Source organism: Staurois parvus, unplaced genomic scaffold, assembly GCF_062004578.1.
Source record: "Staurois parvus isolate SC_StPar_1 unplaced genomic scaffold, SC_StPar_1.0 ptg000781l, whole genome shotgun sequence".
NCBI lineage: Eukaryota > Metazoa > Chordata > Amphibia > Anura > Ranidae > Staurois > Staurois parvus.
In genome coordinates this window covers 6,910-26,142 of record NW_028318577.1, presented here as the reverse complement: position 1 = coordinate 26,142, position 19,233 = coordinate 6,910, and the positions used below count along the sequence as shown (strand labels likewise).

At 46.6% G+C, this 19,233-nt stretch overlaps 1 protein-coding gene across 1 annotated transcript in view; it reads left to right on the top strand.

Moving 5' to 3' along the window:
- The window catches only part of LYVE1 (lymphatic vessel endothelial hyaluronan receptor 1), a 38,143-nt gene extending 25,860 nt beyond the window's left edge, over positions 1-12,283 (top strand). Inside the window, exons 5-6 of the mRNA XM_089654613.1 lie at positions 2,324-2,402; positions 7,861-12,283. Of these exons, the coding sequence (XP_089510739.1) occupies positions 2,324-2,402; positions 7,861-8,044 (263 nt within the window). The 3' untranslated portion in view covers positions 8,045-12,283. The remainder of the gene's footprint in view (positions 1-2,323; positions 2,403-7,860) is intronic.
- Positions 12,284-19,233: the final 6,950 nt, after the last annotated feature.

The window sequence follows — 19,233 nt, the reverse complement described above, 5'->3', positions numbered from 1 at the left end:
ATTCTGGACTTTGGATAGCTGTAGAGGAGAGAGTGCTATAGATAAACAGGTACAACTTATTGTATGTAGAAGGACTTGTTTCATCACTGTGTCTCACCTAAGGCCAGTCACTTCACTGGGTAGATGTAAGGGTTTACAGCCACTTTAAATTGTGGGGGATGAGTGGGGAAAGGTTAGACCCTCTGTTGGCATGCAATCCTTGAAATATGTAAGAAGGTGTCACCAGGGCTTGGACAAGAGGTGGGCAGGAGGGACAGCTGCCCTGGGTGCAGTTGGGGATTTTGGGGGTTGTGCTAGAATGGGTGATTTGGACGGAGTGGATTTCTGTTGGAAGGGGGTATTTGGGGATGGGGGTATTTGTGTTAGTATGAATGATTGGGATGATTTGTACTATGAGAGTGGATTTCTGTTAGAAGGGGGGATTTGGGGGTGGGGGGATTTGTGCTAGTATGAATGATTGGGATGATTTGTACTATGAGAGTGGATTTCTGTTAGAAGGGGGGATTTGGGGGTGGGGGGATTTGTGCTAGTATGAATGATTGGGATGATTTGTACTATGAGAGTGGATTTCTGTTAGAAGGGGGGATTTGGGGGTGGGGGGATTTGTGCTAGTATGAATGATTGGGATGATTTGTACTATGAGAGCGGATTTCTGTTATAAGGGGGGATTTGGGGGTGGGGGGATTTGTGCTAGTATGAGTGATTGGGATGATTTGTACTATGAGAGTGGATTTCTGTTAGAAGGGGGGATTTGGGGGTGGGGGGATTTGTGCTAGTAGGAATGATTGGGGGGATTTGTACTAGGAGAGTGATTTCTGTTAGAAGGGGGATTTGGGGGTGGGGGGATTTGTGCTAGTAGGAATGATTGGGGGGATTTGTGCTAGGAGGGAGAATTTGGGGGGGAGGGGGGTGATTAATGCTAGGAGATGGGGGGGGGGATTTGTACTAGGAGAGTGGATTTCTGATAGAAGGGGGAATTTGGGAATGGGGGGGGATTTGTGCTAGTAGGAATGATTGGGGGGATCTGTTCTAGGAGAGTGGATTTCTGTTAGAAGGGGGGATTTGGGAATGGGGGGGATTTGTGCTAGTAGGAATGATCGGGGGGATTTGTACTAGGAGAGTGGATTTCTGTTAGAAGGGGGGATTTGGGGGTGTATTTCTGTTGGAAGGGAGAATTTGTGCTAGTAGGAATGAATGGGGGGATTTGTGCTAGGAGGGAGAATTCGGGGGGGGGGGGTGATTAATGCTAGGAGATGGGGGGATTTGTACTAGGAGAGTGGATATCTGTTAGAAGGGGGGATTTGGGAATGAAGGGGATTTGTGCTAGTAGGAATGATTGGGGGGATCTGTACTAGGAGAGTGGATTTCTGTTAGAAGGGGGGATTCGGGAATGGGGGGGATTTGTGCTAGTAGGAATGATTGGGGGTATTTGTACTAGTAGAGTGGATTTCTGTTAGAAGGGGGGATTTGGGGGGGGGGGGGTTTGTGCTAGTAGGAATGATTGGGGGGATTTGTACTAGGAGAGTGGATTTCTGTTAGAAGGGGGATTTGGGAATGGGGGGGAGGTTGTGCTAGTAGGAATGATTGGGGGAGTCTGTACTAGGAGAGTGGATTTCTGTTAGAAGGGGGGATTTTTTTTATTAGGAATGACTGGGGGGATTTGTACCAGGAAAATGGATTTCTGTTAGAAGGGGGGATTTGTGCTAATAGGAATGATTGGGGGGATTTGTGCTAGGAGGGAGAATTCGGGGGGGGGGAGTGGGTGATTAATGCTAGGAGATGGGATCTGGGGGGATTTGTGCTAGGAGGGGGGATTTGGGGAGGTAGAGTATTTGAGCTGAAAGGGGAATTTGTTCTGAAAAAGGGGGAATGAGTGTTTGGGGAGAACTTTGGCTTGCAAGAGGAATTTATTATTAGGGGGTAAGTGTGAGGATTAGTGCTCACATCTTTTTTTTTTTGGGGGGGGGGGGATTTTTGCTGACACATAATACTCATACTTTTTTTTTTGGGGGGGGTGCAGTTTGGCATGTTTTGCCCTGGGTGCTTGATGACCTCATCCCGGCACTGGGTGCCACACCAATGGTCATAGAGTTTATTGGTTTTTATTAATGCTGAACTCCAAGTTGGAATAAACTATAAGCTTGCAGTGCTCCCATCCCCCCTCTCCCCCGCCCCCCACAAACACCCCCCCCAGCACTTTTTTAATACCAATTTAGAGTTTAAAATTACAATAATGACAAATGATTTTTCTTTTATGAAAGACACAGAATTATGTTCATTCATTTAATATATTTCCTATGTAATTTTTTTTTCTCGCGCGCAGAATTACCCACCGCACTTCTCATCCTGGCTCTTGTGTTTTTCGTAGCAGCCGTGGGACTCGCCGTCTGCTACATTAAGAAGTAAGTAATACCTAATAATTCCAACAGTACAGAAGGCACTGCAAACCCCGCATCACGGATGAATACTGCGCCTAGCATTTATTTGTAAAATAGTCTCTAAAATGTAAAAAAAATATATAAAATGTAAAGTTCATGTAGATCTAAAGAAAGAGATTTATTCTGTACATGCGGCCTTCCCTCGTGCCTCCTTTCTCTTCTTATCAATATATAATTTTGAAATATAAACTTTCCATTTTCTCTACGCACCTTATTTTAGACCCAGTGACATCACCCCTGGGTCTCTGTGCTTCCCTATGCAATACAGGCAGATCATGGCTGGTGGGAGGGACTGGCAGGTGGCTGTACATAGTTTCCTGAAAACACATAGCGCTGTGACTCAGTACCCTTCATCTCTGATGCAAGCAGTGGGAGGAGTTATGCAAATATCAAAATGCCTTGATGGGTGTGTGTCAGTCTGGAGGAGTGGGCGTCCCTAGGCAGGCTGTATTTGCATGCAGACCGCCCACATATGATGCTGAGCCTCCACGGCGGTCCACAGACAGTCAAGCTAAGGATGGGGGGATGATGCTGGATGTATTCCAGCCAGGAAATGAGGCGGAGCTCTATCTGACTTGCTGCAGCTTCCAATGCACATTGTGAGAAGCTCACAGTGTGCAGGGAAATCTGAGTAAGCCATTTCATTCCAGGAAAGGAGCCGCTACAGCTGGAGGTCAGCATTGCAGTGGTTGTAAAGGCTGCTCCCCCCACAGGCCCCCCAATACTCACCCAAGCACCCCCTCATTCCAGCAATGAGCATGAGGGCCTCAGATGTCCCAGGACTCCCTCTCCCCATTGGCTGAGACAATCACAGTCAGTGAGCCAATGACATGAGAGCAAGCGGCAGGGCTGAGCCACGGCTCTACAGTTTGTGCATTATGGAAGCAAAGAGCCGCGCTCAGGAGCAAGCAGGCACCAGTGCCCCCATAGCAAACGGTTTCCTATTGGGGGGCACAGGTCAAGGGGGAGGAGCCAGGAGAACCAGTGGGAGACTCGAGAGGAAGGGCTGTTCTGTGCAAAACCATTACACAGAGCAGGTAAGTATAGGTATAGACATGTTTGTTATTTTTTTGCAAAAAAAGCTGAACCTTTAATACCACTTTAAAGTGTTTGGGGTATTTTGTGCCTCATGTTAAAAGGAACTTAAAGTGTTACTAAACCCCCAACAGTACAATCAGTCTGTAGATGCAGCAAAGCACGCTTGTTATACTCACTGTGGAACCTAAGGGGTTAATCCTTCGCATTGTGTAAAAAGGCTGTTTGATCCTGTCTTCTCTGATTCTCCCCTTCTTCCACTGTCCCCAATCCATCTGCTGATAGAACAGATCCTTGGGGATAAGCTGTACATGCTCAGTTTGGTGTGCATTGCTAGAGAGTTTTTTTTTCCTAGGACAGTACATGTGATCAGCACAGGGCCAATCAGCACTGTCCAGACAGAGGGTCCAGGGAGAGCGGATATAGTGAATGCAGGGTCCGGGGAGAGTGGATATAGTGAATGCAGGGTCCGGGGAGAGTGGATATAGTGAATGCAGGGTCCGGGGAGAGCGGATATAGTGAATGCAGGGTCCGGGGAGAGTGGATATAGTGAATGCAGGGTCCGGGGAGAGCGGATACAGTGAATGCAGGGTCCGGGGAGATCAGATATAGTGAATGCGGGGTCCGGGGAGAGCGGACATAGTGAATGCGGGGTCCAGGGAGAACGGATATAGTGAACAGGGGCGGACTGACAACTCATGGGGCCCCTGTGTCCTTGCCCACACTCTAAACACACCCAAAAAAGCCTATGAAAGGTACCAGGGGCATCTCATGGGGCCCCCTACTGACCCCAGGCCCTCGGGCAGTGCCCGAGTGGCTAAATGGTCAGTCCGCCCCTGAAAGTGAATGCAGGGTCCGGGGAGACCAGATATAGTGAATGCGGGGTCTGGGGACAGCGGATATAGTGAATGCAGGGTCCTGGGAGACCGGATATAGTGAATGCAGGGTCCGGGGAGAGCGGATATAGTGAATGCGGGGTCCGGGGAGAGCGGATATAGTGAATGCGGGGTCTGGGGAGACTGGATATAGTGAATGCGGGGTCCTGGGAGAGCGGATATAGTGAATGCGGGGTCTGGGGAGACTGGATATAGTGAATGCGGGGTCCAGGGAGACCGGATATAGTGAATGCGGGGTCCAAGGAGAGCGGATATAGTGAATGCGGGGTCCGGGGAGAGCGGATATAGTGAATGCAGGGTCTGGGGAGAGCGGATATAGTAAATGCAGGGTCCAAGGAGAGCGGATATAGTGAATGCGGGGTCCGGGGAGAGCGGATATAGTGAATGCGGGGTCCGAGGAGACCGGATATAGTGAATGCGGGGTCTGGGGAGACCGGATATAGTGAATGCGGGGTCCGGGGAGACCGGATATAGTGAATGCAGGGTCCAAGGAGAGTGGATATAGTGAATGCGGGGTCCGGGGAGAGCGGATATAGTGAATGTGGGGTCCGGGGAGAGCGGATATAGTGAATGCGGGGTACGGGGAGAGCAGATATAGTGAATGCGGGGTCCGGGGAGACCAAAAATAGTGAATGCAGGGTCCGGGGAGAGCGGATATAGTGAATGCAGGGTCCGGGGAGAGCGGATATAGTGAATGCAGGGTCCGGGGAGAGCGTATATAGTGAATGCAGGGTCCGGGGAGAGCGGATATAGTGAATGCAGGGTCCGGGGAGAGCGGATATAGTGAATGCAGGGTCCGGGGAGAGCGGATACAGTGAATGCAGGGTCCGGGGAGAGCGGATATAGTGAATGCAGGGTCCGGGGAGAGCGGATATAGTGAATGCAGGGTCCGGGGAGAGCGGATACAGTGAATGCAGGGTCCGGGGAGATCAGATATAGTGAATGCGGGGTCCGGGGAGAGCGGACATAGTGAATGCGGGGTCCAGGGAGAACGGATATAGTGAACAGGGGCGGACTGACAACTCATGGGGCCCCTGTGTCCTTGCCCACACTCAAACCACACCCAAAAAAGCCTATGAAAGGTACCAGGGGCATCTCATGGGGCCCCCTACTGACCCCAGGCCCTTGGGCAGTGCCCGAGTGGCTAAATGGTCAGTCCGCCTCTGAAAGTGAATGCAGGGTCCGGGGAGACCAGATATAGTGAATGCGGGGTCTGGGGACAGCGGATATAGTGAATGCAGGGTCCTGGGAGACCGGATATAGTAAATGCAGGGTCCGGGGAGAGCGGATATAGTGAATGCGGGGTCCGGGGAGAGCGGATATAGTGAATGCGGGGTCTGGGGAGACTGGATATAGTGAATGCGGGGTCCGGGGAGACCGGATATAGTGAATGCGGGGTCCTGGGAGACCGGATATAGTGAATGCGGGGTCCGGGGAGAGCGGATATAGTGAATGCGGGGTCCGGGGAGACTGGATATAGTGAATGCGGGGTCCGGGGAGACCGGATATAGTGAATGCGGGGTCCAAGGAGAGCGGATATAGTGAATGCGGGGTCCGGGGAGAGCGGATATAGTGAATGCAGGGTCTGGGGAGAGCGGATATAGTAAATGCAGGGTCCGGGGAGAGCGGATATAGTGAATGCGGGGTCCGGGGAGAGCGGATATAGTGAATGCGGGGTCCGAGGAGACCGGATATAGTGAATGCGGGGTCTGGGGAGACCGGATATAGTGAATGCGGGGTCCAAGGAGAGTGGATATAGTGAATGCGGGGTCCGGGGAGAGCGGATATAGTGAATGCGGGGTCCGGGGAGAGCGGATATAGTGAATGCGGGGTACGGGGAGAGCAGATATAGTGAATGCGGGGTCCGGGGAGACCAAAAATAGTGAATGCAGGGTCCGGGGAGAGCGGATATAGTGAATGCAGGGTCCGGGGAGAGCGGATATAGTGAATGCAGGGTCCGGGGAGAGCGGATATAGTGAATGCAGGGTCCAGGGAGAGCGGATATAGTGAATGCAGGGTCCAGGGAGAGCGGATATAGTGAATGCAGAGTCCGGGGTTTAGTAACCCTCCAGAGGATTCCCCCCTTCCTGACCAGGGTATTTTTTGCGTTACGGCGCTACGTTACTTTAGCTGACAATTGCGCGGTCATGCAACACTGCACTCAAATTAAATGTACGTCCTTTTTCCCAACAAGTAGAGCTTTCTTTCGGTGGTATTTGATCGCCTCTGTGTTTTTTATTGTTTGCGCTAAAAAAAAAAGATTGACAGTTTTGAGAAAAAAACAACTTTTTTTATTTTTTGCTATTAAACATGTCCAGTAAAATAATAAAAAAAATCTAATTTCCACATAAATTTCGGCCAAAATGTATTCTGCTCCGTGTCTTTGCTAAAAAAAAAATCCCAATACGTGTAAATTAATTGGTTTACGTGAAAGTTATAGCGATTACATTTCACCTTAGGCGATCATTGGAAATCACTGGGCGCCGGCGAGTAATTACCAGCCAGGGCCCAGTGATTGACAGCCGAGGTCGTGAATGGCGGTGCGGGTAGGGCGCACAAATGACCCGCGCGCGCCCCCTACCTGGAAATGCAAAATCACATATACATACACATGATTTTGCACACCCATGCCGCCCTGTAGCAGTATTTCTGCTATAGGGCGATCGGGAAGCGGTTAATTGGTCTACGTGAATGTTATAGTGTTTACAAATGGCGGTATATGTACTGGAATTGTTTTTTTTATACTAGTAATGGTGGCAATCAGCGACTGCGGCAGGCATTCTGACACTGGGGGGGGGGGGGGAACTGACTATCACTGACATCTTCAATGACACCAATACAGTGATCAGTGCTAATAAAAAGCACTGACACTGTACTAATGGCACTGGGCAGGAAAGGGTTAACATCTGGGGTGATCAAAGGGTTAACTGTGTGCTGTGTCGCTGTGTCTGTGCTTTACACTGTATGCACACTGCTTTGTATGGCTCTGCCATGCAGGATCTGACATGGGAGAAATCTGTATTGTTCACATACAGGCAGGGGCGGACTGACCATTTGGAAACTCGGGCAGTGCCCGAGGGCCCGGGGTCAGTAGGGGGCCTCATGAGATGCCCCTGGTACCTTTTTCATAGGCTTTTTTGAGTTTTGGCAAGGACACAGAGGCCCCATGATCCCCTATTGCCCGGGGGCCCCATGAGTTGTCAGTCCGCCCCTGCATACAGGTCTCTCCCCCGTCGCTGGGTGCCGGCCGGGACTCGATGACCGGGACCTGGTGATTGACAGCTGAGGCCGCCAATGGCAGCACAGGTAAGGCGCGCGCCCCCTACCTGACTGTATATACGTGATTTTGCGCACCCCTGCCACCCCGTACCAGTATTTCTGCTATAGGGCGGCAGGAAAGAGGTTAAGAATTGAGGTGGAAAAATAAAAAATAGAAATACCAATACAGATGTTGTAGAAAATGAATTTGTATTCTTTTTTTTCTGCTGCAGGTACAAAACCAACGTCTTCTTCAGGAAAATAAAAGAGGAGAAGGAGTCTGTGGAGACCAAAGTGTTCAAGGAAACCGCCAGCGCCGAGAACATGAGAGAGGAAGAAGTAACCTCCAATGGGAGGGAGGAGAAACCACAAACCCCCGAGGCCAACACAGGGAGCAGTGTGGAGGCCGAGGTGTAGTTGGTGGACATGGGCTCAGAGATGAACTGCCACTGGGCCAACGGGGGGAACCCAATGCACCGGACAGTCAATGGACAACACCAGACAGAGCCATGGCCTTGTGAAAATCCAATGAACATTGTCTGTATTAAAGCAAGAGGAACCACTCCAGGTGCTGGAGACTTTGGTATCTTGACCAACGTCCCAAATAAAAGAGGAAACAAAACTGACATTGTAAGCAACGGGATTTCTCCTGCAAAGTAGACTTCCTGACTGCAGCAGTGGTTCTTGATTCACCGACGTCCAGCTGGAGATCTGCAGCCGGCCAGCTTGGCACGGATTGCAATAACTCAGAAATGTAAATCATACTCTTCATGCGAATCCCCGTTTGTTCATTAAGGGCTCCATGTACACTGCAGCTGATAAACTCACATTTAGGATATGTTCAGCATTTTTTTCAGCAGCCCCTGAACCCCCCCTAATGTTTTCCTATGTGTCCATGTACACATCTTCATTTACAGCCATTTGAGTTTACGGTCGTTTTTTTGAACGCAGAAAACTTGCGTTCAGCAGTCGATTTTATCAGCGTTTCAAATGCAACCTGCTTGTAAACGCTGCAAATCGTGTTTATAAGCGTTTGAAACCTTTTTTTTTAACTCTTCCAGTTCCCGATGCTGTCCGGAGCCTTTTTTCATCATGAAAAATGCATGCAAAGAGTACTCAGATGGACAAAACACTGAACACAGGATGTTCCTACCAAGCTTGTTACATATTGTAATGACCAATTCACACCTCAGACCTCTCCCACCCTTGGAAACAGAAGATATTTTAATGACCATTCACACCTCAGACCTCTCCCACCCTTGAAAACAGAAGATATTTTAATGACCATTCACACCTCAGACCTCTCCCCCCCTTGGAAACAGAAGATATGTTAAGACCATTCACACCTCAGACCTCTCCCACCTTTGGAAACAAAAGATATGTTAATGACCAATTCTCACCTTAGACCTCTCCTACCCTTGGAAACAAAAGATATGTTAATGACCAATTCTCACCTCAGACCTCTCCTACCCTAGGAAACAGAAGATATGTTAATGACCATTCACACCTCAGACCTCTCCCACCCTTGGAAACAAAAGATATGTTAATGACCAATTCACACCTCAGACTTCTCCCACCTTTGGAAACAAAAGATATGTTAATGACCATTCACACCTCAGACCTCTCCCACCCTTGGAAACAAAAGATATGTTAATGACCATTCACACCTCAGACCTCTCCCACCTTTGGAAACAAAAGATATGTTAATGACCAATTCACACCTCAAATTCCTCATGAAGACCCCCTGCCAGGTGGCCTCAGTGACTCCCTCCACCAGACACCTTTCCCACCCTTGGAAACAAAAGAAATTTTAATGAGCAACTCCCACCTCAGCTAATCTCAACACATACTGCTGTCTCTGCTTCTACTCTCTGTATTTCTCTGAAACAGTCTGAAAGAGTTAATAATTTACCACTTTTCAGTGCATTCTGGGCATTTGGGAGGTTCTCCTGTGCTTATCTTTAAAAACTCTTCTAAATGCAAACGTGCATAAATGTGTTATGCAAACACGGTTGAACAGACTTATTTTGACCTACGTTTTCCAGCAGATTCCATCATTCAGAAGTGTCCTGTGTACATGGGGCCTTATATTGCCTCATTGCTACAACACTGGGCATATATGAAGCGCTTAATCTCATTCACACAAATTAGCTTCTATTTTGACTTTACCTGCGTGTATTCCTGGAATGCCCTATTTAGTACTTGTGATCCCGCCAGGTGCATGCAGAATGCCTGTGACTGCAATTTCATTAGATAGGGCAGAACACAGGGAAAATTAAAAGAGCCAATCAGAGTGGATCTGTGCCGTGTGACTGCTGTGATGGCCAATCCCAATAGTGGAAGGAGGAATTATTCAATGAAGGGATTCCAGAATGCACCAGATTACAAAAAAAGGGGGAGGGTTAATGAATTTGATTGTGGGATTGTCTTTTAACCCTTTCCCCTCCTGTACATCTCATCTCCAACCCTGTCTCTATACTGGCCTGTATGTTAACCCTGGCGGCACAGTGGCTTAGTAGTTAGCACTTCTGCCTTGCAGTAATTGGGTCGTGGGTTTGAATCCCAACCATGGCGCCTCCTGCATGGAGTTTGCATGTTCTCTCTGTGTTTGCTTGGGTTTCCTCCCACACTCCAAAGACATGCTGGTAGGTTAATTGGCTCCTGTCTAAATTGTCCTCAATTCATTCCTGGCCATGTGGGATCTTCTGCATGGTGGGGGTTGGGGAAAGACCTGGCAACCTACCCTGTAAAAATAATTGCTAAGAGAATTCATGGAAAAAGTCGCTTACGAGTGACGGTCCATGCAATCGCCAAGGGCCGGATACAACTAGATAGATAGATCGATAGATAGATAGATAGATATTAACCCTGTGCCTCCCTTGTCCTGCAAATTAACTCCTTCATCTCCATCCTCCCACTGTATGTGCCCAGTTCATTAACTCCTTCACCCTCCTCCCCCCTCTGAGTACAACCTGTACATTCAGGGCTGCTGTTAGAAACCATGTGGCCCCATACAGCTCCCCCCCCCCCCCATGGGGTCATCAGGGCAGGGGTCAGCAGGGTGGTGTACAGGGGTCAGCAGGGCATGGAACAGGGGGTCAAATCCCCCCATTCCCCCCTTAACAAAAATCCCCCCACCCCCTCCTAGCACAAATCCCCCCAATCGCCCCTTCTATCATATACTTTATCCCCCCATTCCTCCTCCTAGCACAGTCAGCAGGGCGGAGGACAGGGATCACAGAGGACAGGGGTCTGCAGGGCAGAGGAGGAGAGTCTGCAGGCAGTGTACAGGAGTCAGAAGGACAGGGGTCAGTATGTCAAAGAAGAGGGGTCAAAAGGGCAGAGGACAGGAACCAGCAGGGTAGAGAAAATGGGGTCATAAAGGCAGTGTACAGGGGTCAGCAGGATGGAGGACGGGGTCAGTAGGGCAATGTACAGGAGTCAGAAGGATGGAGGACAGGGGTCAGCAGGAAAGAGGACAGGGGGTCAGTAGGGCAGTGTACAGGAATCAGCAGGATGGAGGACAGGGGTCAGCAGGGCAGGGTACAGGGGTCAGTAGGATAGAGGACTGGGGGTCCGTAGGGCAATGTACAGGAGTCAGCAGGATGGAGGACAGGGGTCAGCAGGGCAGGGTACAGGGGGCAGCAGGAAAGTGGACAGGGGGTCAGTAGGGCAATGTACAGGAGTCAGCAGGATAGAGGATGGGGTCAGCAGGGCAGGGTACAGGGGGTCAAATTCCCCCATTTCCCCTCTTAACCAAAATCCCCTCCCACTCCTAGCACAAATCCCTTTACTCCCCTCTACTAGCAGATATGCCCCTATTTATTCCTCCTGATACAAATCCTCCCTTCCCAATATCCCCCTACATCCCTCCTCCTTCACAAACCTCTCATCCCAAGCACAAATTAACCTTACCCCCTTTTCTTCCCCAATTTGTGGTCTCAGTACAACTAAAATCTGGTGGGGGGGGGGGGGGTAGGCACAGCCCACCCCAGCGCCCCTCTAGTTCCATGGGAGCAACCCTGACACAGGAAACCTGGGGCTGGCCATGGCACCAGATTAAACTGGAGCACAGGCAAGGAATAAAATATAAAGAAGCTACATGCTCAGTAAGTGATTAAATCAGCCACTGAAAGAGCTTCAAATGGGAGTTTATTATCACATTGTGATGGGCGAGGCCTTGAGATTACTAAATACAATTGTTTCTTGCAACAGCGGAAAAAAGACAGTTAACAGATCTCCCTCTGAAAATACTAGTTGTTTGGCAGTCATGCTTATCCTCAGATTTCAGTATTTTTTTAATTACTGAGCCAAGGCAAGCATACGGGGAAGGAAAGGAAGAGTAAAGTCAGAGCCTCTGATACGTAGGCTTGTTCCACGTCAGTGAAAAAGCCACTCCTGACAGCCAGGAAAGTTGAATTTTCAGCCAGGGAGGTCAGCAATAGAACAAGAATTATGCCATCCTAGCCTGGAATAAATATTAGCAAAAATGGGCAATGTGATACTTTGCAGGTGTCGAAAAACAATCTTGCTATGAAATATTTGGAGCACTGGCCCCCTTCTTTCCAGTCTTTGACAATTTCAATTCTTTTTGCATTTTTTACTTTATAGTAAAAATAGAATATAATTGTTTTTAAATAAACATTTTGTGCCCTTCCTGTTCATTTTTTTTATATTTGTGTTTACGAGATGCTTTATTATTGGACAGCATACAAATGGATGCACTGTGTAACTATCTGTACCCACTTCCTGTCTTTGATACATTGATGACCCACATGGAAGAAAAATATATTTGTAATATATAATTTAAAAATATTCTTCCCAAATATATTGACATATATTTTAAATACTACAATTTTGGAAATATTCAATATATTTCAAAATATAAATATATATATATATATATACTGTATATACAGTATATACTGCATGTTGAAATGCATTTTTTATATATTACAAAATATCTGAAAAACATTTTTAAAAATATTCTTCACATTTTAACATATAAAAAAGTCATTTTAACATATAGTTTTACATATATTTTTAAATGCTTTTCAAAAATGTAGTTTTTTTATTTTTAAAGACATACAGTATTTTGAAATGTATTTTCACAAATATTTTTCATATATTTTGTAATAAAAACGCATTTCAACATACAGTGTGTGTATATATATATATATATATATATATATATATATAATTTATTGATTTATTGAATTATATTTATATATATATATATATATATATAATTTATTGAACTATATATATATATATATATATATATATATATATATATATATATATATATATATATATACAGTTGTGTCCAAAATTATTCAACCCCCACTGAAATTGAGTGTTTTGGCCAGTTTGACATTGCTTTTGATCATTCAGTCATCTTGCTTACATTTACATTAAAGAGGCACTTGTAGGTCAGACAAATATAACATAACAGTTATAATGAAATAACCACAAATGTCTTTTCTGTGCTCACAGCATTATCAGTTTTATTCAACCCCCAAGTGACATTCAATCTTAGTACTTAGTACAGCATCCTTTTACAGTTATAACAGCTTTTAAACGTGAAGCATAGCTTGACACAAGTGTCTTGCAGCGATCTACGGGTATCTTCGCCCATTCTTCATGGGCAAAGGCCTCCAGTTCAGTCACATTCTTAGGCTTGCGCACTGCAACTGCTTTCTTTAAGTCCCACCAGAGGTTCTCAATCGGATTTAAGTCTGGTGACTGCGATGGCCACTCCAAAATGTTCCAGCCTTTCCTCTGCAACCATGCTCTAGTGGACTTGGAGGTATGCTTGGGATCATTGTCCTGTTGAAAGGTCCAACGTCTCCCAAGCCTCAGGTGTGTGACGGACTGCATCACGTTTCCATCCAATATCTCCTGGTACTGAAGAGAATTCATGGTACCTTGCACACGCTGAAGCTTCCCTGTACCTGCAGAAGCAAAACAGCCCCAAAGCATGATTGACCCTCCACCATGCTTCACAGTAGGCAAGGTGTTCTTTTCATCATAGGCCTTGTTCTTCCTCCTCCAAACATAGCGTTGATCCATGGGCCCAAACAGTTCTAATTTTGTTTCATCAGTCCACAGAACACTATCCCACAACTTTTGTGGTTTGTCCACATGGCTTTTGGCATACTGCAGTCGACTCTTCTTATTCTTTGGAGACAGCAAGGGGGTACGCCTGGGAGTTCTGGCACGGAGGCCTTCATTACGCAGTGTGCGTCTTATTGTCTGGGCTGAAACTTCTGTACCCACATCTGACAAATCTTTTCTCAGTTCCTCAGCAGTCACACGGGGACTTCTCTCCACTCTACGCTTCAGGTAGCGCACAGCAGTCGAAGTCAGCATCTTCTTTCTGCCACGACCAGGTAGCGTTTCAACAGTGCCCTTTGCCTTGAATTTGCGAATGATGCTTCCTAAGGTGTCTCTTGGTATGTTTAACATCTTTGCAATCTTCTTATAGCCATTGCCCTTCCTGTGAAGAGAAATCACCTCTTCTCTTGTCTTCCTGGACCATTCTCTTGCCTTCACCATGTTTGTAACCACACCAGTAAATGTCTAGAAGGAGCTGAGTATCACAGTCATTTTAAAGCTGCCTAATTGGTGCTTATTATGCTTGATTGCTGCTCGGTGACATCCACAGGTGTTTTCAATACCTGATGGAAAGCACCTGTATGAACCTCTGTTCTTCAGAGTGGTAGTCTTTAAGGGGTTGAATAATTGTGGCAATGAAGAAACCACATAAGAACCATTTACTACTGTATTACATAAACAATTGATGTCATTTTAGTTGCATTTGGGTAGTTACAACGTCCTTGTAGGATTTGATTCTGAATACAATTCCAAATGTACACTATAGTCCCTAAACCCCTTTACAGCATTGGGGGTTGAATAATTTTGGACACAACTGTATATATATATATATATATATATATAATTTATTGAGATATATTGAATATGGCCAAAATTTTAGTATTTCAAATATATGTCAATATATTTGTTACATAGTCTGGCTGAAAAAAGTCCATCCAGTTCAACCATAAAAACAAAAAAAAACAAAACAAAAAGTTATAATCCTGTACCCACAGTTGATCCAGAGGAAGGCCAAAGAATTTGGGAAGAATATTTTTAAAATATATTTAAAATATATTTTTCTTCCATATGGAAACATCAGTTGGACGAATGTCACAAGCATTTGTCCAGGCTGCACGAATGTTCCTTGTATGTGCCATAACACTATGACTTCCTGTGACCATCAGGTCCATCTATTAGACAAAATCCAGTATATATTTTTTAAATACCTCATTTGGAAAATATACCTCGGTTAGAAGAAGTTGACGATCATCAAAAAAAATATGAGTAAAATTTGTGCAGCCTGGACAAATGCTTGTGACATTTTTCCATTAAATGTTTTATAAATAGACCCTTTAGTGTGTCTGGCCTAACTGAAAAAAAAAAATCAGTACACCTTTGCAATACAGGCACAGTTCCACGTGTTTTGTCTTTACAAAAACACTGCAAGTACAGAAAAGTACCTGTTGATCCTTCCGTAAATCCAGTGAGCTCCTTGTTTCCTGTTTGAGGGGTTATGTAGTACAGCAGAGGTGAACTGGGCAGGCCTGACAACACTGCTTGGGATTTCCATTTAGCAGAGTAAGTGTTGTCAGCTCTCCCAAACATACACTTTAGTTACACCACTGCTAAAAGGTCCAGGTACGACTTCCAATAAAAAGCCATGGAGGAAGCAAAAGAGAATCCATTGCATTTCAGGGGTCCAAAATTACCCCCTTTATCAGGCCTATGTGTTTTTATTGCTGTCTGTGCCCCTATTGGCGAGATTTCCCCACACTTCCTGTCAACAGGGAAACATTTTTACAATGGGACACAGAAAAACACATGTTTAGTAGAACTGGAAAGGCTTCAATTTTTTCCCATCCTATGGACAAGAAGTGAGAGATAACTTCACCAATGGAGTCACAGACAGAAGAAAAAAATCTGATAGATCTTGGATTTTAATCATTCTATCACAAGAGAAAAATCTGTCTGGAAATAGATAAATAGAGAAAGGAAAGAAAGAGAGAAGGAAAAGAGGAGGAAAGAAAGGAGAGAGGGAGGAAAGAAAAGTGGAGAAAATTGAGGAGGAAAGAAAGGAGGAAGAACAAAATAAAGAGACCAGGAAAGGAGGAGGAAATACAAAAAGAGAGGGGGGAAAGAAGGAGGAAAGAAAGGAGAAAAGAAGGAGGAAAGAAAGGAGGAGAAAATCGAGGAGTAAAGGAGGAGGAAAGAGAGGAGTAAAGGAGGAGGAAAGAGAGGAGGAAAGGAGAAGAAAAGAGAGGAGGAAAGGAGGAGAAAATCGAGGAAGAAAGAAAAAGAAAAGAAAGAAAGAATGAAAGAAAGAAAGGAGAAGGAAAGAAAGAGAGGACAGGAGGAAGAAAGAAAAAGGAGACCAGGAAAGGAGTAGAAAATAAAGAAAGAGAGGAGGAAAGGAGCTGGAAAGAAAGGAAAAAAGAAGGAGGAAAGAAAGGAGGAGAAAATTGAGGAGTAAAGGAGAAGGAAAGAGAGGAGGAAAGGAGGAGAAAATCGAGGAGTAAAGGAGAAGAAAAGAGAGGAGGAAAGGAGGAGAAAATCGAGGAAGAAAGAAAAAGAAAAAAAAAGAAGAAAGAGGGAGAAAAAGAAAGAGAGAAAAAGAAAGAGAGAGAGAAAGAGAGAGAGAGAGAGAGAGAGAGAAAGAGAGAGAAAGAGAGAGAAAGAGAGAGAGAGAGAGAGAGAGAAAAGAGAAAGAAAGAAAGAGAAAGAAAGAAAGAAAGAAAGAAAGAGAAAGAAAAGGAAACAAACAGAGGAGTACAGGAGGAAAAAAGAAAACAAGAGACCAGGAAAGGAAGAGGAAATAAAGAAAGGGAGGAGGAAGGAAGGAAAGAAGGAAGGAAGGAAATAGAGGAGGAAAGGAGGAAGAAAGAAAAAAACAGACCAGGAAAGGATGAGGAAATAAAGAAAGATAGGGGGAAAGGAGGAGGAAAGTAGAGAGGAAAGGAGGAGGAAAGAAAGGAGGAAAGAAAGCAGAAAATCGAGGCAGAAAGGAGGAAGAAAGAAACAAGAGACCAGAAAAGGAGGAGGAAATAAAGAAAGATAGGGGGAAAGGAGGAGGAAAGAAGAGAGGAAAGTAGGAGGAGAGAAAGGAGGAGGAAAGGAGGAGAAAAATTGAGGAAGAAAGAGAAAGAAAGAAAGAAAAAGAAAGAAAAAGTGAAAAAGAAAGAAAGAAAGAGAGAGAAAAAGAAAGGAAAGGAGGAGGAAAGAAAAAAAGAGACCAGCTGGGCACTGCTGCTCTCATTGTGATACATGGGGACAACACAGAAAAGAAGCTGCCAATGTCCCAAAGCTCCTTACAGACACCTTTAATTTATGTAGCTGCCATTTCTGGCCTGGCAGAAATCTAGACAGGTGATTGGAAGAAATATTGGGAAAGGGCCACACTCAGAAAAGAAGAGATAGGCAGGACATGTGGAAGGTCCTCAGGGGTGGAGCATTTATCATTTGTGTTCCAGGACAGATACTGCCAACCTTTGCTTAACCCCTCCTATCATTGAGAAATGTACAGAGTGTTAGTGGAGAACAGACATTGTATAAATGGAAGAAGTGGTGGGGAGCTTCATCATAGCATCAAGAAAGAAAGGAAATTGTAGGTTGTTCAAAGATGGCCTATCAGTATCAAACGTTCACTGAATGTGTAAAAACATCTCTGGTTGTGTAACAAGGCATCTGTCATTTGAAAATGTGAAGTCCTGAAGAAGTGGCAACGACTGCGAAACGCATTGACTTTTTGCATAGATGACAACTGCCATTTGCTACTTCTTTACCTAATAAATATCTATAGATGGTGATATCATTCTGGATTTGTGGGAGATGGGAAGGGAGGAAGAGGAGAAGGGAAGGGAAGCGAGGAAGAGGGAGAGGGAAATGGAGGGAGAGCTGAAGGGGAGGGAGAGAAAGAGGGAGAGGAGAAGGGAAGGGAGGAAGAGGAGAGACAAGGAAGAGGGGAAGGGAATGGAGGAAGAGGGAGAAGAGAGGAGATGTGAGGAAGAGGGAGAGGAGAAGTGAGGAAAATGAGAGGAGAAGGGGAGGGAGAGGAACGAGAGGAGAAAGGGAGGGAGAGGAACGAGAGGGAGAGGAACGAGAGGAGAGGGAAAGGGAAAGGAGAAAGGAAGAGGAAGAGGGAGAGGGGAAAGAAGGAAGAGGAGGAGGGGAAGAGAGGAAGCGGGAGAGGGTAAGGGAGGAAGAGAGAGAGGGGAAGGGAGGGGAGGAAAAGGGAGAGGAGAAAGAGGGGAAGTAGAGGAGAAGGGGAGGGAGAGGGGAAGGGAGGGAGAGGGGAAGGGAAGGAGAGGGGAAGGGAGGAAGAGGGGAAGGGAAGGGAGGAAGAGGGGAAGGGAGGAAGCGGGAGAAGGGAAGGGAGGAAGAGGGAGAGGGGAAGGGAGGAAGAGAGGAAAGGAAGGGAGGAAAAGGGAGAGGGGAAGGGAAGAGAGGGGAAGGAGTGGAGAAGGGGAGGGAGAGGAAGAGGGAGAGGGGAAGGGAAGGAAGAGGGAGAGGGGAAGGGAGGAAGAGGGAAAGGAGAAGGGAAGGGAAAAGGAGAGGAAGAGGGAGAGGAGAAGGGAAGGGAGGGAAAGGGGAGGGGAAGGGAGGAAGAGGGAGAGGGGAAGGGAGGAAGAGGGAGAGGGGAAGGGAGGAAGAGGGAGACGGGAGGGAGGAAGAGGGAGACGAGGGAGAGGGAGAGAGGAAGGAAGGGAGGAAAGGAGAGGGGAAGGGAAGTGGGAGAGTGGAAGAGAGGAGAAGGGGAGGGAGAGGAAGAGGGAGAGGGAAGGGAGAGGGGAAGGGAGGAAGAGGGAAAGGAGAAAGGAAGGGGAGGGAAAGGAAGAGGGAGAGGGGAAGGGAAGGGAGGAAGAGGGAAAGGAGAGGAGAAGGGAGGGTAAGAGGGAGAGGAGAAGGAAGGGGAGGGAAAGGGAGAGGAAGAGGAGAAGGGAGGAAGAGGGAGAGGGGAATGGAAGGGAGGAAGAGAAGGGAAAGGGAGGGAAAGGAAGAAGGAACGGGACCAGGGAAGGGAGGTGAGAGGAGAGAAGGGAGGGAGATGTTGGGTCACAAATATTGGGATGTTGGGTGACCTCTCCATTACATACAGAGGACAATGACTGTGTGCACAGCACTGGCACAAGACATCCATAACACTAGGATCTCTCTAAGCTGGGTATTTAAAGGTGTTACGACAAGAATGACACAGAGAGAACCAATATGACAGTTGGGGCCATCGAGTGAGCCCAGGGAGTAATAGCGGAACACAGGCTTGGCCAATAGGATAATAGGGGGACAGAGATGGAGCAGATCCGGCAGGACAGACTATGCAGGTGTGGAGCTCAGTGCTGCCCCCAGTGGCGGTGGTTTGAAAAGAAAAAAAAGTGATGTAAAACTCACTAAAGAGCAGTGAGGGCGAGCGCTGCCCACATCAAACATGGCGGCGGAGTTCTTTACGTCACGGGAGGGCCGCGCTGGGTAATGACGTTTCTCGTACAGTGACAGCGGAGAGTGTGTATTGAGAC